Source organism: Bactrocera dorsalis, chromosome 4, assembly GCF_023373825.1.
Source record: "Bactrocera dorsalis isolate Fly_Bdor chromosome 4, ASM2337382v1, whole genome shotgun sequence".
Lineage (NCBI taxonomy): Eukaryota > Metazoa > Arthropoda > Insecta > Diptera > Tephritidae > Bactrocera > Bactrocera dorsalis.
The window spans coordinates 28,134,006-28,155,935 of record NC_064306.1 but is presented as its reverse complement, the minus strand read 5'-3'; the positions used below and the strand labels follow the sequence as shown (position 1 = coordinate 28,155,935).

The 21,930-nt window shown below is 41.4% G+C and overlaps 1 protein-coding gene across 2 annotated transcripts in view; it reads left to right on the top strand.

Moving 5' to 3' along the window:
• The window catches only part of LOC105225017 (E3 ubiquitin-protein ligase highwire), a 161,568-nt gene extending 142,140 nt beyond the window's left edge, over window positions 1-19,428 (top strand). For both annotated transcript variants that reach the window (XM_049456565.1, XM_049456564.1), the window contains exons 21-32: window positions 3,059-3,172; window positions 3,293-3,401; window positions 6,883-9,829; window positions 9,892-10,215; window positions 11,517-11,683; window positions 11,762-13,225; window positions 14,183-14,561; window positions 14,647-15,677; window positions 15,741-16,082; window positions 17,470-17,934; window positions 17,995-18,188; window positions 18,255-19,428. In XM_049456565.1, coding sequence (XP_049312522.1) covers window positions 3,059-3,172; window positions 3,293-3,401; window positions 6,883-9,829; window positions 9,892-10,215; window positions 11,517-11,683; window positions 11,762-13,225; window positions 14,183-14,561; window positions 14,647-15,677; window positions 15,741-16,082; window positions 17,470-17,934; window positions 17,995-18,188; window positions 18,255-18,738 — 8,020 coding nt within the window. In that variant the 3' untranslated portion in view covers window positions 18,739-19,428. The remainder of the gene's footprint in view (window positions 1-3,058; window positions 3,173-3,292; window positions 3,402-6,882; window positions 9,830-9,891; window positions 10,216-11,516; window positions 11,684-11,761; window positions 13,226-14,182; window positions 14,562-14,646; window positions 15,678-15,740; window positions 16,083-17,469; window positions 17,935-17,994; window positions 18,189-18,254) is intronic.
• The last annotated feature ends 2,502 nt before the right edge of the window (window positions 19,429-21,930 follow it).

The following is a 21,930-nucleotide window of genomic DNA, read 5'->3' as shown; positions in this document are numbered from 1 at the left end:
AAAAATTTCGACATTGACAAAGTGAAAGCCCGACTTTCATACATATATCTTTATGGTGGTGCTATTAAATATTTATATGTAAATATGTATATTCCTGAATTATAGGAATGTCTAACTGGTGAGATGTATCTTTATGAGCGCTATCACACCGTAATTATAGATTTGGCCTTTTAGTAACAACTCGTAAATAAGAACAGATTTGTTATGCCCATCTCCAGCTGAGTTGAGCTTCGGTTACGCACACGATCACATTCATTTTACTTCATTCATGCATTCATTGTCTGCTTTACTGTTTTTCAAGGCAGTTGCCCTGTTTACAATATACATACATACATATATACGCGTATAACAGCTCCTGCTATTGTGGCTATCACGTTTTTTGTATTTTATTGCCCTTTCCACCGTTTACTTGCTTTGTGCGCGCACGTACGACACGTTCCCACATCGCCGACTGATCATTTCAGGCATAGTTCGGCGTCTACGCCGCGTTGATGAGCAAAACGTCAATGCTCTGACTGGAGGGTACGCACATCTAACTACATATGAATGTGTGTTTGTGAAATGGATATAAAAGATGCGAGCGCCTGCGCACGCCGGGATACACGCCGCATTTGTCGATTCGTGCCTTTTAACTGCATTGACTTTGTGACGTACGAGCAGCCACAAGGCTACCAACAAATATTGCTACATATGTACTTATCATATCTATGTATATATATGTGTATTGTACATACATATATGTATGTGTAACTACCAATTTGTAGACAGTCAACGGCTTTACCAAAGTTTTATTAATTGCCGCCTGCTATGGCTTGAAAATCACGAAACAACGGCGAGCAGACAGTTTGACGAGGCGCACAGTGCATTTATTGTTATGAAATAAATAGGCTTAAAGCAGTGTTGCCATATAAATATTTTTTCTACATAACAGAATTTGTATATTTCGGGCTTTTTTGATGTCCAAACTAATAAAATAAAAAATCTTTTATACTCTTGCAACGTGTTGCTCGAGAGTAGAATAGTTTTGTAAACCTAACGGTTGTACGTATCACCTGAAACTAAGCGAGATAGATAAAGGTCAATCCGTGCAAGCTTTAACTTGAGTAAAAATTGATATATCTTGATGAAATTTGGTACGCGGGTTCCTCTGCTCAAAAAAAAATACTAGTTCGTAGATAAGTGTAATCGGGCCTATGTATTATATGCGACTACCTCGGAATGCCTGTTTAAAGTTGTATTATCTTTCGCTTTATATCCTGAAGAGAGTTGTTCAGTTTAATCTGTACATTTGTGTACCTATATCGGACCACTAAAGCATAAATCGGCGGTTTGACAAATGAGTAGCTTAAGCTTAGTACACTGCCATAGAAACTGATCGATCAAAACCAAGCTCATGTAAAGAAACAGATTTGTTTTACAAGTTGTGTTCACGAAATTTTATACAGATTATTATCCACGATAATGCTACAATCTCCAAATATACATATTATTCAGATCCGACCACTATGGCATATACAAGTATGTCATACAAACTGACTTATCAAAACCATGATAAATGATCAATTGAAGATTCCAACTGTAGCAAGTTATCATCGGCGTACGCCAGCAGCTGTGTGCCTTGTCTGAAACCTCGTTTGGTATCGAACGGCTCGGAGAGGTCCTTCCAGATTCTGACGGAGCTTTTGATGTTACTCAACGTCAGTTCACTCAGCCGTATTGGGTTTGCTGGGATACCAAATTCAGACATCGCGGCATAAAGGCAGCTCCTTTTCGTACTGTCGAAAGCGGCTTTGAAATCGACGAAGAGGTGGTGTGTGGTTTCTCTCCTTTCACGGGTCTTTTCCAAGATTTGGCGCATGGTGAATATCTGGCCGGTTGTTGATTTGCCAGGTCTAAAGTCACATGGGCATGCTTTCGTCCGACCATTCTACAAAGAAGCTAATGTATGCTCCTTATCAGTTCTTCGCTGCCGTGTTTGAGCCGGCAATGGATCGAGCCTCGCCGCTTTGGTGTTCTTCAGGCGAGTAATTGCTATTTAAACTTCTTCATAGTCGGCCAATGGAAAGTCCGTTCCACCGTCATCAATTCGGGAATCGGGTTCACCATCTTCAGGTGTTATGCTTTCACTGCCATTCAGCAGGCTGGAGAAGTATTCCCTCCATAATTTTAGTATGCTCTGGGCATCAGTCACTAGATCACCTCTGGGAGTTCGAATAGGAGTAAGGCTTTGACCTTGAAACCTTCTGTTAGTCCCTGTAGACAGTATAAAAAGAGGTTAAGCATAAATACTTTTCACCTGGGAGTAAAGCTAAAACATACCGAATAGGAAAGTGGCGAATAGAAGCATTCTCCTTGAGTTTGAAATTACGGTTCCTCAATTTTTATTAATGTTAACTATTGAGAACCTCTTAGAATTTACGCAGCTTTATGAGTTCCATATATAATGTATACAATACGTAATGAAACACCCTTAGTCAATACCGTAGAAGCTTTCTACGTAGCATACATACTTACGAATATTTTTTTTTTTTCATCTACCATTTATGCACTAAACGGCAACACTGGCTTTAAAAGCTGACTTTTATTTTCTCACAGCACACAGCTACCAACAACGAACTTGAAAGGGTTAGAATCAAATCTTAGTAAGAAAAGCCATAAAGAACAAAGCCGTAAGCCGATGAAAACCAGTTAATGAAACGGTCAGAAAATTATTTGTTCATAATGATGGACGCAGACGCACTCTGAATTATAAATGTGTTTTCTTTTCGCTGTAGAACCTCTAATTCTAATTCGAGGATTTTCCACTATCAGCGGCTTCTTTATAGCTAAGTGATTTCTTCTTATAAGGTTATAGCCGCTTTTTGCTTCAGTGTGTAGTGTTTCTAATTGTACAATAAGTAAATGTCTGCGGCTACCACCGCTCCACCTGTTAAATGAAAAATGATTACATTACTTAATTCGCTTAGCAAGTGAATTTTACTTTAAACACACGTAATTTGTGTGAAGCATTCTCCAACAAGCATTAAATTCTTCTTTATTTCCTTTTATGCCATTTCAGTTCCCAATCAAATGAACGTCAATTTCTCAAAGATTTCATTAGTGGCGCACCGGGTTCGTCTGGCGCTCGTTTGGCTGCTTGGCTGCAACCGGAATCACGTCTCGATCCAAATAAGTAAGTTGAATTGTTTATCACGTAATTTCTTGTTATTGCATTTTTATTTGGGCACATACATACATTATTGATTTCTTTATTATGAAATTTTTCATTTCATTCCATTCCGATTCCAATTAGATGTGAATTAAATACAATAACCGAACCGCTACGTTATGGTTGGCCAACCCAGATCACTGTGACCATACGCGATCAATATGGCGATGCTGTGTTGGTACCCGAATTGAAGGTGAGTCTGCATTTTATTTTTCTTTATATTGGTTACATAAATTAATTAGGAGAGTATCACATCTAAGACTTTTTACAAATCAAACTCAGAGAGTTTTGATTTTCATACAAACAGCTCGGTATAGAATGGAAATTCGAGAAAAGATCACTTAGAATATTTTGTATTGTTGTAGTGGCTAGAATCGCGTTAGAGCAACTAATCTTGAAATACTTCACAATTAGACTTTTTGATCCAGAATCTTTCATTACTCATCATCACTCATGAAAGATTTTGTAGCAAATTGATAAGTAAAGCATAAGAGATACTAACTGAAAAGAGGATAGCATATTCATAATATCATTTTACGGATATAAAAGGTGACCTATTTATGTGTTACCTTTTTTTTTAAGAAAGAACAAAGAAACTTAAAATTTTATCATTCGGAAGGATATCCTTTTATTCATTTATTTTTTGAAGATTCTCCCTTTCAAATGTTGGCCGCTGCTACGTCTCAGATGGTCCATCCGTTAAGTCCATATTTCGATGATTCGTTCGAGCATTTCGACCGCGTGATGTTATGCGCCAAGACCTGAAACGAAGCGGGATCGTCAGCATAGACTTTAGACTTTTCATATCCCCATAGGAAATGGTCTAACGGTGAGATATCAGATGATCTTGGTGGCTAATCGACTAGCCCAAAACGTGAAATTTATAGCCGTTTCACCGAAGTGTTCTCTCAATAAATCCATTGATGCGATGTGTGAGAAGTGGCGCCGTCTTGTTGAAACAAATGTCGATAAAATCATTAGCTTCAATCTCAGATATCAAATAGTCAGCACAATAACGGTCGTCATTGACGCTTACATTCTCACCGGCATCATTTGTGAAGAAATATGGATCGATAATTCCACCGTCCCACAAACCACACCAAACCGTTGTTTTTTGTGTATGAAATGTCAGCTCTTGAATCTCTTCAAGCTGCTCTTCGTTTCAAATGTGGCAATTTTGTACGTTCACATATTCATTGAGCCAATTGAGCCAGAAATGAGCCTTATCGCTGAACAAAATTTGGCTCGAAAACGTCGTATCTTCTTGGAACTTTTCAAGAGCCCATTGAGGGAAACAATGTCGCTTGGTAAGGTCGAGTAATTTCAGTTTTTGCGCAAGTTGTATTTATACGCTTTCAATTTAAGACCTCGAGGTAAAATGCGTCAAGTCGAGTTGCTGCGAATGGCGCCAAATCGGGTCTCCACGGTCTTCTTGTACACATTCAAATACATCTGCTATATTTTCTACGAGTATATTGGCCACAAGTTGAGCGAAGCGTGCGAAACACATTCCTTCTAAACATTATTTAGGCGTAAGTCTTTCCATGATGAGATGCCAAACAATACTGAACAAAAATAACATTACAACTTGAGTCGACTCACGCGTGATCTGTCAAAAAAAATGTACATTAATCACCGGTTAGTTTTATTGAGCTTCGATGTATTTCAGATTGGTTTCGCCTCCATAACTATTTAAAATAAATTATTTAAATAATTTATCGAAAAACTTAACTTTTTAATGTAACAGGGAGAACAGATTTTTTTGCCAAAATTCGTTTTTTATTTAATATAGTTTCCTTCAAGGGTGATACACTGAATATAGCGCTTACATTTTTGTACTAGGATTTACCCTTTGCTTCACCTCTTCATTCGACGAACATTTCTTCCCAGCGAGCATTCTTTTGACTTCTGAGAGCAGGAAATAGTCGCTGGGAGCCAAATCACAGGAGTATACGGTGGATGCGGTAGCAATTCAAAGCCAAATTCATGGATTTTCGCCAGCGTTTTTACTGACTTGTGAGTCGGGTCTTGGTGAAACAGCACTTTCTTTTTCCTCAAATGCGGTAGATTTTCGGGCGATTTCGAACTTTAAACGGTCCAAAGAAGCTAAGTAATGTCGATGTTGAAAGTCCTTTCTTTATCAAGAAAACATGGCATAAATTATTCCATGCGCATCCCAAAACTTGACCAGCCGGCTGTTTCGTTTTTCTACGCTTTGATTCGGGGTATCATGTAGAGTCCACTAGGATGACTGTCGATTGAACTTCGGAGCAAAATGGTGGAGCCATGTTTCATCCACTTGCCACACAGATGACAAAGTTTTGGTTTATTACGCTTGAACATCTCGAAACACTGCTCCAAATCTTCAACTCTTCGTTTTTTTTTGGTCAATAGTGAATGATATGATGTGCACTTTCAGTTGATATCTTTAGAGTGGAACTATTCCCACAAGTATCCGGGATACGTAACCGTAAGACAAATATCCTGGGCTTTCAATTGTCAGCACTTCAAACTAGAATTGGTTTCCCCAACTCACATTACCCCGCTTTTCTAAATCACTTGTGTTCCAAATATCGGATAATGTAATAATTTCTGTAACTGCTGATATTAAGCCTCCGATTAAATGTCTAATATTGTACGAGCATATACAGTGAAACTTCGATAACTCGTATTTGCAAGGGACCACAATTTAAATACGAGTTATCGAGTTTTCCAAGTTTTCAAGTTTTTTTTTTCAAGTCAAGTTTTTTACGGCAAGAATAATTTCTTTTTTTTTTTTAATTGTTGTAGAGGCTTTTGAGGAAAAAATACGTGTTGTAGAGGCTTTTGATACACATTTTTCAATTTTTGTCTCAAGAAAAATATGAGTTATCAAAGGGACCGAAATACATACATTTTTCGCGAATTTTTCTAGGGACCGAAGAAATACTATGAAATATCAAGGTTTTTCGCTTATCGAGGTTACGACTTATCGAAGTTTCACTGTATAGTAAATTGGATCCTTCTAGATCTAACTTAAACGCCTTTTTGTTTTCCCTTTTGAAGAAGTAGCGTAAAAACTATATTTGTAATTTTTCCTTCGATAATGAATGGGGTTTCTCCATAAAAAAGAACTTTCTCCACAACTCAAATGCAAGTTTGAATACTTCTGTGAGTGTTTAATCTCTATATTTATAAGAAATCCATTATTTTTCAAAGAAAAAGTTACTTAATCGCTAGTGTCTATGCAAAGTTATACTTTATATTAATTTTAATATGGTACATGTATATCTATATACATATGTGTATCGGTTTTGGTAATCGAGAGATTTAAGATGTATAAGAGATTGGCCTTCTGCATTTGTCTTAGTTCTGGGGCTACCGATATTGTCTCTTTACTGGCAGGGCCATATGAGTTACTTCCTCGCTGACAATGAAGTTATACCGTCGTTGCTAGGCATTCGTAATGAACAAATTCCACTTCATGGTGAGCAAGAAGTTTGTGAGGGATGGCCTTTACTTTTGCATTACCCATTTGCCTAATTTACGTGTTAGTTAATGGGCCTTCCCTTGTATATTTTGACCAGCGTATACTCAAATGGTAAAATACGCTTTTTTATCATCCAAGGAAAAACTGCCCCAACTATAAACACTTCAAGTGAACTATAAATTTTAATTATACTTTTCTCTCATAGGTGGAAATCAAAGCCATTCCAACCGGCGCTTCTGGCAATGGCAACATCAAAATGCGACGCGGCTCTTATACGGACAACACCTCATACGGCGGTGTGCCGCCGCCACCTCGCCTTAACTATGAGCCAACCATTAAAGAGAAAATGTGTTTCAAAGCCATAACCTTCATGAAACCTTACGGCAATTACTCTTTTGAAGAATTGCGCTTCAGCAGTCCCATACAGACACGCATCACCGAGACGCTCTACGCGCAAGACTTGGAAGATGGCACATTCAGCGTGCACTGGACGCCAAATTCAGTCGGCAGTTATTGCCTCACAGTCAATATTGATGGCATACTTTTGGAAGAAGTATATCGCGTGGAGGTGAAAGAAGGCGGTTTACCACCACCCTCACACAAACAAGCGTTGAAGAAACCACAACCGCCCAATAAGTTGCGTAAATTTTTCACCAAAAACACGGCCGGCTTACGCATACGCTCACATCCCACACTGCAGTCCGAGCAGGTGGGCATTATCAAGTTGAACGGCGTTATTTCATTCATCGATGAGATTGAGAATGACGACGGTATATGGTTGCGGCTTTCGACCGAGTCGATACGTCAGCATTGCACAATGGGTTGGTATCCGACTGAAGCGTGGTGTTTGCAGTATAATCAGCATTTCGGGCGAACTCTACTACATCCAATAGATGAGGTTGGTACTACGTCGAGTGGAGCGACAACTACGACTACAATTACCACCACTACTACCGGCACCAGTACCACCGATGCGTCGGCTGGTGTTGGCACTGCCATGTTAGTTGGTAGTGGTGGTGGTAGTGGAAAGTCCGCTTCTAAGCCACGTCATAAAATTTTGCTGGATAATGTTGAATCACCCGTTTCACCGGTACCAATTGAATCGCCATCCAAAACGAAATCCGTGTCACCAAACAAGAAGATCTTTGACTTCTCGCAAGATCGTTTCACGCCGCCAAAGTCATCTGAACTTTCACATACCTCCACAAATCCATTTCTATTTCCTAGCGTGACAAAGTCAGAATCCGAAGATAGTGAAATACAAAAGGTTTTCGATATGCAATCTTCAACGCAGACTAACAGCACCTCATCGTCCCAGCAACAACAGCAAGCCGATCTACTGTCTTTGCATTCATTACAAAATACCAGTCCATCACAAATCGGTTCGGCTATTGCTGGCGTCGTCGGTGGAGGCGCTATTAAACTACAAGCTCTACAGAAATGGTTCAAAGGTGACACTTTGGATGGTCCAGGCCCAGCCGCTGCTGGTGGGCCGCCCTCGCCGGCCAAGGAACATCAACGTAAGCGCTCAGACGTAACCGAAGTAATGTCTACAGTTTCTGTGCGTGAGCTAGTACGCGTAATGGGTGGACAAGATACGCGCTGCAATGGCAACAGTGCGCATGCGCAAGGCAGTGTACCACGAAGCTCAAGTCCTGTACAGATACCTGCCACTGGCAAAAGCTCGACTGAGTCTACGAGCGTTAGCATAAAATCTACTGAAGCTTCGGAAACTTCAGGGCTCTTTAGCTCCCTTACACAAGATTCAAGCTCGAAGGAATTAGAACATGCACCGCTATCTGCTGCGGCCACATTTGATATATCAACTATACGTATGACAAGCTTCACACCATCACAGACGGCTGCTTTACTTTCCACACCAAAGCATTCGCCACGTAAACTGATGTCTAGCCTAAGACGCACCACATCACCTTCGAGTCGTGGTGTTGATGCCGCTGTAGCGCTTAAGGAGCCCGATTTGACACAACTCGAAGATGATATGAGCATGTTACAGATTACAACAACCACCACTGGCGGTGGCGTCACCACACAGGATCAAATCTTATTTGGCGAGATGAAGACAGCGAGCACCACTGCCAGCACAGACGACTCGAGCCCACCAGTCTGGCCGCCACCACTTAATCAGGCTGGGACTTCTATGAATGCAGCAACGGTCCCAAAATCGTCGCCCAGTAAACGTAGTGTAATTGGGCCCATCAAACGTGCAATGCCGCCATCATTAGCCGAAAGTATACGCGCTGTGTTTGCGGCTTTCCTCTGGCATGAGGGACTCGTGCATGATGCTATGGCATGCGCTAGTTTTCTTAAATTCCATCCAACACTTCCGAAAGAGGGCGCCACAGTTGTGACACGTCGTGACTCCAAAGACAGTCGTCTCCAGCTGTCAAGAGAGCAAAAAGCGCAACAGCGGCACTCTGTTGAGGTGGCAAATGCTGGCACCTATCTGAATATCAGACCCTCCACGCTGGAGACGCTTACGAAGAGCGGCAATTCTTCGCTGAATAATCGTAAGCATCGCAAAAATTTGACAGCTAGTTCAGGTGCGGGTGGCGGTGAGGATTCGGAGGGTGGCGAAAAGCAAAAGTTACACACTTTGCCCGAAGTGGTGACTGTGTTGCCGCCAGCGCTGCGTTGTCTTGTCTATCTATGGGAGCAGGTGTGCACCAATTGTGTGCAACTGATGCAAACGAATATAATGGATCGCGAGAAGAACGGTGGCGTTGCCGGTGTCGGTGTCGGTGTCAGCGCTGGGGTTGGTGGCAATGGTACGCCCACACGTGAGCCAAGTGCGGATGTGAAAGAAAAGCAAGAGTCTAACGAACGTGATGTGGCGAAGAAGATGCGACGGAGGAAGAAGGACGATGGCACATATTGTGAGATCTGCGAGGTTTTTCTACCAATACCAGTGACATATCACATGCGCATCGTACATCCCGGTTGTGGCAAATCGGCCAAAGGCAAAGGTTACAATTCCGTGGGCATTTTCTGTGAGGGTTGGGCCGGGAATTGCGGTGAAGGTGGCAAGGGTGCATCCAGTTGGTTCTTGATGTGCGATGAATGCCGCGAGAAGTACATGACTGCAAGTAAGAATGTCAACAATGTGAATAATGCACCGGGCGTAGTACTTACCTGTAAGCATACCTCAAAATGACTCTTTAAGTTCTCTGTACAATGTAATGTAATTTTTTTGCAGCAAATGAACTAAATTTATTCGGCGTAAAGACAACGTCACTGATCGCCAACTCTGAGATTTATACAACAATGCGTGAAAACGCCACATTCCTGCTTGAGCTCTCCTCAAGCGCTTCTACTTTAAACGCTCCGGGTAGTGGCAATAGCGCCGCGGGCACAAATCCGCTCAATATGATTTCGTCAAGCAAACGATCACCTCAACAAATGCCAGTCGTAGTCGAGCATCAACACTTCAACATGCCCGATTTGAATAAGCCGAGCACAAGTCGTGGCGATTCGGCGCGTAATAGTCGTATTGGCTTGCGGATGAGCGGAAAGTTTGGCAGTAAGTGGCATATGAATATAATACATATTTCGTTCTTATCTAGTGTGGGTATGGACCAAAAGGGGCTTATACATGTTTGTATATTGATTATAACTAATTGGATTAGTTAGGGTCTGCTTTAGTATTATAACGGGGACGCTACAAAAGTATACCGATAGGGACAGCAAACGAAGGCATATTTTTACTCGCAATTTTGACATTTCTCTTCAGTAAGGAATGATATACGATCCAACAACGAGTCGAAATTCTTAAAATTTACTTCCGAAATTCGGAGCCAGTGGTTTCAACTTTAAGAGCGCTACGTTCAGGCTCATTTTTGGCTGAATGTCTTCGTCAATAGGACGTACTTCTTCCGTGATGTGATCGACCGGCCCGTTACAGTGAATGGGAATCGCTACCGTTCAATTATAACCGAATATTGTTGGTCCGAATTGAATGATATGGACTTGGACAATATGTGGTTTCACAACGAAAGTCACAATCGATTTATTGAAAACCAGGTTTTGTGAACGTGTTATCTCACGAATGACACAGCCAATTGGCTGCCTCGGTCGTACGATTTGACGCCGTTAGATTATTTCCTGTGGGGGTACATCTCAAATCTATGGTATATGCCAAATTTACAAAGAAATCGAAGATTGGTGAACTTCGTACAATTATCGAACGTGAAATTGCTGCAGTATCGATCGATTTATGCTTGAAAATCGTCTAATTGTGGGTTCAGCGTCTGAACTTCTGCAAGCGTGTCCGTGGTGGCCATGCGAAAGAAATCGATTTCCATACATAATGGATATCGTAAAGCGTTTTTGTTTACTATATCTTCGAGTTTTAGTGGCATTCATCGGAATCTATTCGACTAGAATTATACATCTAGTCTACTATATATCCTGTGTATGTATAGATATGAGCGTTTTTTGATAACATCTTCATCCTCATTAATGATACTCTTTGAGAATATGATTCTTTTTGGTACTGATTTGTAGCTTCCACTTGAATGAGAAATATTGCAACGCTATATTCCAAAGCCCACCTTAGCCTTCTCGAAATAACTTAACTATTTGGCTTAGCGTCTTCTTAAATTTTACCCGATTTCGGTCTGTCGAATTTGAACGCACAGTTCCGCCTCCTGATTAAATCAGTTTTAAAGAACTTGTGTTGGAATCCTTTAATTGTAGGTTAGCATCGTAATCCACACCAAAATTTGTTCTATAATAGATTTCGTAAAAGGTTCTTTCAGGGATATATGTCCCGCCTTTTAAAAGTCACGTGGTTAACAATATTTTTTTTTTTTTACTGCACAGGCTCCACCCCTTACCGTAAAAGCTTTGCGGGTAGCTCTGTATCTCCGGAGCATATTTGGCTGGCACCAGAAACGTTTGCTTGCTTAGAATCACTCGGAGTGGCTAATAACGAAGATTTGCCTTACGAAATGTTCGGCTTGAATGCCACGGAAAATGGATTTGATCGGGTAAGTGCGAAGACATTTCTCACATTTTTTCTATTATAATAATATGGATGTATATTTTTTGAAATTCAACTCTACCAGCCACTTTCGGAAATGTCGTACGAATCGTGCGATCCAAATAATTACGAAATAATGACGGGATCAATGAGCGCACAGCAAGGCGGTGGTGGTGGTTCAAATACCGGAACGCTTTCAAAATTCCATCGCAGTTTTTCGATGGGTCAAGGTTGGGCCTTGGCTCAACACCAAGGCACTTTCCAATTGAAAAATCTCGCTGCGAACGCGGACGAAGCACAACAGACCAAAGTCGTGTTCAGGCGACGCAATAACTCCACCAGCGAAGGCGATGGTGCTTTACTCATCTGCTATCCTTCGGAAAATTTGCGTCGCCTGGTGCCGGAAAGTATATTGAACAGCAGTATTGTACACCCAGCTGTGCAGCGACTGGCCAACACCGATGGCGGCATGAGCGGCACAAAAACGCACTCGCATTCTGTCGACCAACCGGAGGGTAATGACAATGAGGAGAAACTGAAGACAGCGGAAATGGGTGGTGTTAAAACGAAAGAATATGAGTACTCGAGCGGCAGCGCCTTGCTGAGGGCGAACGCTATGCGTGACAAGGATACATCAAACACGCTCCTCGAAATGGAGTTGGCCTCACAGGTGAATGCGCTGCTGCAACGTCCCGCTATGGCATTCATTACACAAAAACATGATCTGGAGAAGCTGCGCTACGCTATGAAGCGCAGTCTACGCATAGCCGCCTGCCGCATATACTCGCTACAAGCGATCAATTGGTTATTGCGCTCGGTGACGCAAAGCATTTGCCTACACGATCTTATGTGGTGGTTCGTCAGTTCGCTAACTATTTCCGCTGTCGACATGATTGATGGCAAGTACGAGGATGTCGAGCCTGCATTGGAACACCCTGTCACTTATACGCAGATCAGCGGTCGTTTCTCACATTTAATTACACAAAGCTTGCATGTATTTCTGCAGTCTGTTGCCGATCTTACACTTTACTTGCCACTTGGTTCACCCTTGCAACGCATCGCCATACAATGCTTCGGCATACGTTTTCGCCAAACGGATCATCAATTTCTACACAATTCTCATGTGTTCGGCAATATTTCGAAGATACTTTCGAAATCCGATGAGCAAGATGATGTTATGGCTGTGTCGAGCATGGGCATGGCGGGTGCGTCAGCCATTGAGGGTGGTTTTGCTGTTGGCAATTCTGCGGGCATGCATGATGTGGAGCATAATTTCCAGAGTGTTGGCGGTGCGGCGGTGGTTGTTGCGGGTGGTGCACCTGCAGGTGCTAAAATTGTTTGCTATTCCGACTTGAATGGCATGTTTGAGGTTACAGTGTCATCACGTCAGGCCATGGCCGAATCGCTGACGGACAACTCGACTGAGACTTTTTGGGAAAGTGATGAGGAAGATCGCAATAAATGCAAGATCATTGAAATCTCGATGACTAAGCTGACATACACGTGTAAGGTGGTTTTGGTGCATATCGACAATAGTCGGGACATACAGGTGAGTCGAACAAAGTTTACTTGTGCTATTTTTGGAATTTCTGTCTTCCATTGTAATTCACAATTATTTGTCTTAAATATTTGTGGTATAAAATAGCGGTGAAATTATTTGACCGCTCTATCTTACCTAACCTAAGAAATTTTTGGAAAACGTATCCAACTTCCTTAACCCGTTTGAGAAAGGAAAATTTCCGGTCAGATGTCCTGGTGGAAGAGCACTATTTTCTTTGGGGTTATTTTTCGTCCCAAACCACGAAATCGAATTCCAATAAGTGTAGCCAGGTCCTTCTCCATCTGGTCTTTCCAACGGAGTGGAGTTCTTCGATATTTTCGGTGCTGCAAGGTTTTCGTCAATTCGGACAACATGACCTGCCAGCGTCTATCCGCTCGTATATCTCATATAGCTCATTGTTTCATCGAATCCGGTATTCGCCGTGGCCAATGCGCAAAGGACTAAATCTTCCGTAGAACATTTCTCTTGAAAACTCGTAACGTCGACTTACCAGATGTTGTCATTGTCCATGTCCTTGCACCATATAGCAGGACTTGAATAATGAGTTTCTTGTAGAGATTGGTCTTTCTTCGTTGAGAGAGGACTTTACTTCTCAATAGCTTACTAAGTTCGAAGTAGCACCTATTGGCAACAGTTATTCTGCGTTGTATCCATCAATCCATCAGCTTCGTCGCTTTGTCGCTTCGTCAGATGGGTAATTGCTATTGGAACTTCTTCATGGTCGGGCAATGGAGCGTCTGTTCTATCGTCATCGATTGGGGAATCGGGTTCGAAAGCTTCTGGTGTTATGCTTTCACTGCCATTCAGCAGGCTGGAGAAGTGTTCCCTCCAATTTTAAATATGCTCTGGGCATTTCTTAAAAATAAGAAAGAAATATCTTTGCAAAGAGTTTTATTATACAAAAATTGTTTTACCAATAAACATATTACCTAATTCTACTTTTAGAACAAAGTGCTGAATGTGGTTTTTTATGCTGGCCAATCGTTGGGCGATACGAATCTTATCAAATCCGTTGATGTTGATCCAAAAGCTTGCGCCTGGATATCCGCCAAAATTACCAATGAGTCTTACACTCACTTCCGCTTAGAGTTCCACGGTCCGGAGAATACATTACGTGTGCGACAAATTAAATTGCTCGGTCTACCGAGCATCATGAGTGGATTCGACGAACATTTTAATGAACACTTCGGTGGAGCGCACTCTGCGGCTGCGAGCGGTAATGCAGGTAACGCACTCAAGTCAAATTTGAAGCTGACAAACGCCTTACGCATACAACAGCAGATCTGTGAGTCTGAAACACTACGTGTCTTCCGACTAATAACAGGTGGGTACAAAATCGAATGGCTTCAAAAAATAAATTAAACTTGCTTTATACATATATATTTGAAACGCTCTCTCTCTCTCTGCAGGTCAAGTCTTTGGCAAATTGATCAGCAACGTCGCAAGCGATGCCGGCCATCAATCCATACTCGGCATGGATTCAAGTGGCGCTTCAATGCTCGCCGATTCGTTGGACCTGCGCGAACATATGGTTGGTATACTCTTCTCGCGTAGCAAGCTCTCACACCTGCAGAAGCAAGTGATTGTGCATATTGTGCATGCGATTAAAAAGGAAGCGCATCGCGCCAAAGAAGATTGGGAGATTGTGAATTTGGCCAATTGTTTCAAAGACGCGCATGCCAACACCACGTCCGCCACCTCGACGGGTGATCCGAAGAGTGAGTCCAGCTCAGAGCGCTATCGTGCGCCCGATACGTACTGCTTCGAAATGCTCAGCATGGTGTTGGCGCTCTCAGGCAGTGTTGTCGGCCGCTCATATCTCTCACATCAGTATGGACTGCTGAAGGATCTTCTAACGCTGCTTCATACAGGCAGTGATCGCGTTCAAAGGCAGGTAACAGCGCTGTTACGACGCATACTACCCGAAATTTCGCCAGAGAGCTTCGCGGAGCTGATGGGTGTGCAGCGTTTACCGCCAGCCGATTATAATATTGCACATCAAAGCGCGGCCGACTTCGATATGAATCGCTTGGGTTTGTTGGACATATTCTTGGCTGTCATCGCCAAGGCGCTACAGTTACAAGTCAAAGTCAAGTCAACCTCAAGCAAACCTAGTCTTGAGAAGACACCCTCCTTCGTGCGTTTATGCAGTTCGCTGGATTTATCTGTGCACCTGTTGAAGCAAACGCAGAAGGCAAAAGCGGACGCTGAGTGTGAGAAAAGCGCCAGCGACGGTGATGCCATTGAATTTTCGACAAAAACGCATCCCTTCCGTTTCGATCAACAGGTGGAGAGTGGCGAGTATGAGCTGGGCCGTTCGACACTGAAAGCGAGTAAGAAGGAGCATAAGAAAAATCTCAATCAGCGTTGGTTTTTGAATGGCGTTATATCCACCAAACAGGCCGAAAGTATTATCAGCCTTGTGCGCGATTTAGCCAGCGTAAGTTTTGCCGAATTTTGCAAGTTTTATTAAAAACTATAATTCTTCCTTCTTTTCGCACAGGGTAAATTAAGTGAAAAATGGTCTCAGATCACCAAAGCCGCCATTGCGGAGTCTGTATTGAATTTGACACGTTTGGATGAGATTTTCCGCAATCCGGAACATTGCGTCAAAACCGCCACCATGTGGTTGGCGCTCGCCAGTCTCTGTGTGCTCGATCGTGATCATGTGGAGAAATTGTCGTCCGGCCAGTGGTCTAAGGTATCCGATACACGTCCCATGTGCACCAATCACGATGATGGCGAGACTGCTGCCATAATCCAGTGCGAGACTTGTGGTTCGCTGTGCGGCGATTGTGATCGATTTTTGCATTTAAATCGCAAAACACGGATGCATAAGCGCACGGTAAGTGTAAGATTGCAATAGCTGATAGATGTTGCAGAAAACCCGTTATTTGGTTCCATATAATTAAATTGTATAAATTAACTGTTTATGAGGCAAGTGAAATATTAGTTGCGATATGCGGCGTGAATGGTATATAAGGAAAGTAGTTCATATTAGATATTTACTCGGAACCTGTCCGATGCGTGCATAGGTATTCAGTCTATGTGGACCTTTTATGCTCTGAACAAGACATACTAAGTTTGCCACGAAGAAGAGTAGTAGGACATAGTTATTGCTTTAGGTTAGGTTAATCTGATAGGCCAATAAGCCACGTATACGTCAGTTTTGATCCTTTGTGATAACAGATGGATCCAAAGGTTACTGCATCCACGACTAGTAGTCATCCTTTAGGATGCCTGCGCTTGGCGCAAATTTTAACAGATTCTGCGGCCTCACTATCGATACCTCCTCATACCGTGGGGATCCCAAACACTTACAGCGTAGTCTTGCCAATGTAGGACAAGTGCACAAGAGATGCTCCAGCATTTCCCTACCGCTCTGCACTAGACATTTCTTGCAGTCTTCTCGTTCTGTCAACCACATACTGCGGCCTTGTGTCGCCAGCCGACAGTGCCCATTAGAAGGAAGTAGTTATTAGCAGATTTCGGTAATCGCATCTAAGATTAGGTCCCAAAATCGTGTTGTTTCGACTGGGTTGGACAATAAAGAGGTCAAATTAGATCAATTGAAAACCACGCATTTTTAATATATCGGCGTCAAGTCTGAATAGAGAGGATATCGAAACTAATTAGGACATTGAAACACAGTTAGACCCTTGTCCCCGCGATTATAGTAATATATACGTATTGATTGTAGTTTAAATCGGTCAGAACTGGACTTCAGTTCAATAATCTATTGATCTTTATCGTTGGTATTTGTTGGAATAAAAACTTTGTAATACAGTGTACTGTAGGTCCCACCATTCCCAAGACAGCCGCGTCTACGTAACCGGAACGAATCCTGATTTTTATCCCGCCACGTACTGTCCACTCGGCATTCCTCTAAATTATGTCAAGAATGTTTTCTGCCGCTACAAAAATAATAAGCCATCGTTACCACCATAGCACATATAATTAAATTCTAGAAAAAAAAAAATATTTTCTTATCCTACTGTTATTCCACTACAATCTCTGTGGTGTGATATATTTGCCTGGACTTCGTCAAAACTGGATTTCCAGCATAATATTAACATTTGGTAGCAATAATTTGCATATAATTCTCATAAATTCTTAATATCTTAGCTTAACTGGGACATATCGCCTTATATCTAAGTAGTGACTATCCATGACTTTAGTCTATAACCTAGTAACGCTGAACTGTCTGTAATCGACTAATTTAACTTTATTAGGTTTGCAAGGAAGAAGAGGAAGCCATACGCGTTGAGCTGCATGAGTCGTGCGGACGCACTAAACTCTTCTGGCTACTCGCCTTAGCCGACTCAAAGACGCTGAAGGCAATGGTGGAATTCCGCGATGGCAGTCACACAATAATATCCGGACCACAAGAGGCGGTTGGACGTTGCCGTTTCTGTGGTATTACCGGCAATTCGGGACTGCTGGAGATCGGCAATGTGTGCGCCGATGCGCAATGTCAAGAGCATGCGGCCAATTCGTGTATGAAGGTGAAGTCGTGCGACCATCCGTGCGGCGGTGTGGCCAATGAGAAGAAATGCTTGCCCTGCTTGCAGCATGTGTGTCACGCGCGCGAAAATAAGATAGCCGAAGAGCTGCATGAGCCAAAATTGACGCAGGACGCAGATGACATGTGCATGATTTGCTTTGTGGAGGCGCTCTCGTGTGCGCCATCCATACAGGTGCGCATATATCTTTATTATTTATTTATTTTCTTAATTAACTGTTTTTGTGATTTTTAGCTCGAGTGCGGTCATGTGTTCCACTATCATTGCTGCAAAGCTGTCATTGAGAAACGTTGGAGCGGTCCACGCATCACCTTTGGCTTCTCTTTGTGCCCCATTTGCAAAGCGGATATACAACACGCACTGCTCGGCGATATCTTGGAGCCAATTAACGCGCTCAAACAGGACGTCAAGCGCAAGGCGTTGATGCGGTGAGTTTTGGCACCCAAAATATCAAATAATCTAGTTATTTTCATTAAAATGTGTCTTCTTTGCAGTTTGAAATACGAGGGCATCGTCAAGGATACCGACTCCAAGGACGTGACCAACTTGGCCATGGATCGCTACGCCTACTATGTGTGCTACAAGTGCCAGAAAGCCTATTATGGCGGCGAAGCGCGTTGTGATGCCGAAATCGGTGAGAAATTCGATCCGCAAGAGTTGGTTTGCGGCGGCTGTTCGGACGTTGCGCGTGCGCAAATGTGTCCCAAGCATGGCACCGACTTTCTCGAATACAAATGCCGCTACTGCTGCTCGGTGGCGGTATTCTTCTGCTTCGGCACCACACACTTCTGCGACACATGTCACGACGATTTCCAGCGGCTCACGAACATACCGAAGAATAAGCTGCCACAATGTCCGGCCGGCCCGAAGGCCAAGCAACTGTTGGGCGACGAATGTCCCTTGCACGTCATACATCCGCCAACGGGTGAGGAGTTCGCGCTGGGGTGCGGTGTGTGTCGCAACGCGCAAACGTTTTAGCATGATGCGGCGTTGCAGCAGCTGCGCGGTGGCGCATTCGAGGCGGCCGCAGCGCAGCGTCGCCAAATGGAGGCGGGCTTAATGCCGCTCGAGGAGTGGATCGAGGTGGAAATGTTGGATTTGGACAATGAACGCAGCTTTGAGGTGGTGCTGCGCGACGCCGACGAACACGAGGGCAATCGGAATGAATAGAAGCTAAAGAAATATGTGTAGCTGTAGGCGTTTTTTCTAGTTCACTCACGAAAAGTATTTTTATTTGATCTCATAATTCGATTTTTACTACAAATCTGTATGTTAGCATTAGGTTTAAATTTATAGCAATGCATGTGCGCTTTTAAACTCACACACCCACACACACATACATACTTATATGAATGTAAAGAATCGCGTATATTTAGATTCCCGTTGCGCCTAGAATACTCAACATTTGGAAGGCATGTGCAACATTTGCAATATTTAATGTGCTAAAATTAACACTAAGTTACTTATATAAACACTAAAACATAACTATTTAATATATGCCAACATGTAGTCGTATTTATAGACACGAACGTGTAGCGAATCGTCATTGGCGCATGTGCTAATATTATGTAGACGAAATTTCAAAATAAACATTTGCAATAATATTTGTGTACACTAAATAAATATATAAATATTTGCACACAAAAATGTTTCAAATAAGTTGTTTTAATTAAAAAAGTGGATATTGGCATATGTGAATACACACACTCCAACAAAAAATACTGTAATTAATAAAATCGATTTTTTTTGTCGAAAATTTCTGCCGAACATTTCGCTTATATTGCAAATTTCTGACAAAAACTCCACTTTATCAAAAAATGCCATACAAAATAATATAATTTTTGTTAATTTGCCTGAGATTTCGCCTTGATTGCAATTTTCTGTTAAAAAATCCATGTAATTGAAAAAATCCTAAAAAAATTCGAGCTAAAAAATCACATCCACCACCCTAGCGGCGACGTTGCTGGCAATTTTCACAAAAGTTAAATCGTCCGAATTGCAACAGGCGCCCAGCACCGTACTGCAGGTGGTTGCTGCATTTTGCGCACACATACATAGAGCGGCAAGCATGTGCGTACAGCGTAGCCGCAGCATACTTCCAGGCAAACGGATGACAGCAAACTGCTATGACGACGTAATTCACGCACGCTGCCGTACTGTACGCATCTGAAGCCAAGAATGTCGATTATATACAATATTATCTTTTATGTATTGTATATGAAGTGTTTTATATTTTGTAAAACGTATATATAATCTCCATTCTCTATATGAAGACATTCTAAAAATAAGTTGAGCGAAGAAATATTCCAGCAAACAAAAATAAAGTGTATATGCAGTGCATTGGTTCCGGTAAAATTTGCTATTTTTCATGCTTACAACAAGTTCAGTGTCTTCTAGTAAATATGCACGCCTAGCAAAACATAGCGCGCAGCGATTAGCAAAGATATTGCAGCGCCGTATTTTCTTAAATAATTTTACTTAAAGAATAAATATTGTATTGCAGTGCAATACGTTGCAACATCCGGTGCCTGAAAGTGTGCTACACTGTAACTGAGATAATGCAGCGTTGGTAAGGTAGTATAGATTAACAGGTAGCCACTTGCTGCATATCATGGGTTTCTGGGCGCCTATTGCAGTGGGGCAAAAACGAATTTTCGACAGAAGCGGCGCGACACCGCTCCCACAAAGGCGATTCGGTTTTTTTTCGGTGGGCGTTGTTTTTGGTTTTTATTATTAAATTCAGGAGATTTTTTTACGACCTTTTAACTAATTTTTAATATTAAATACAATAAATATTTTTATAATATGTGCAGTGAAAAAAAATAATTATAATTATAAAAATAATAATTATATAATTTTTTTTTATATTTCAAAAATAACTTAATGTGAAAATTGTTATGGGGATTTTATTAAAAATTATTTTATCCATTTTATAAAAAAAAATATTAATTCTGTGAGTTGATGGAATATTTTTTTTGAATTATACTTTGTAATTTTTTTGTTAGTTATTTTATTTCAGATATTTTACGATTAATTTGCCAATTTTTTTTTGTTTATTATTTTGTTTCAGGTGCTTTACGGCTTTTCATACCCTTTTATGCCCTGAACAGGCCAAATAAAATAAATTTTGATGTAGATTCATTATTAAAAATAATCTCCGTTTCACAATTTTATTGTTAACATTATACTCTCGCATGTTAAAGTGATAATCGAGATTTCATTATCCGTCATTTACATATTTTTTTATTTTGCTGTAAAATTAATTAGATTAGTAGTTCCTGAGATATGGTTTTTGGTCCATAAGTAGGCGACGCCACGCCCATTTTCAATTTTTTAAAAAAGCCTGGGTGCAGCTTCCTTCTGCCATTTCTTTCGTAAAATTTAGTGTTTTTGACGTTTTTTGTTAGTCGGTTAACGCACTTTTAGTGATTTTCAACATAGCCTTTGTATGGGAGATGGGCGTGGTTATTATTCGATTTCTTCCATTTTTGAACTGTATATGGAAATGCCTGAAAGAAACAACCCTATAGAGTTTGGTTGACATAGCTATAGTAGTTTCCGAGATATGTACGAAAAACTTAGTAGGGAGCGGGGCCATGCCCACTTTTCAAAAAAAATTACGTCCAAATATGCCCCTCCCTAATGCGATCCTTTGTGCCAAATTGCACTTTAATATTTTTATTTATGGCTTAGTTATGACACTTTATAGGTTTTCGGTTTCCGCCATTTTGTGGGCGTGGCAGTGGGCCGATTTTGCCCATCTTCGAACATAACTTTCTTATGGAGCCAAGAAATGCGTGTACCAAGTTTCATCATGATATTTCAATTTTTAAAAATTAATAATACCAGTAATTAAAAGACATTGCTTTGGTTTTGTTGTACTTTGCCAACAATTTTGTAAATTCACATTTATTGCTTGGTTTAACTGTTTTTTTACATTCAGTAAGTTGTTGTATTGTGGTGTGGTCAACCATATTTACAATAAAAACACAATTGAATACAAACAGAAATTGAATAATTAAAGAAGATGCCATTCCAAAACCACAAAACGCCGAAACATTTTTCGACTCGATCTTAGGAGATAAATTGTCATTATTAATAAATGAGTATATTTTATAATTTTCGTTTTTTAACTAAATTCATCTGTGTTGGGATTTTTTATCATTAGTT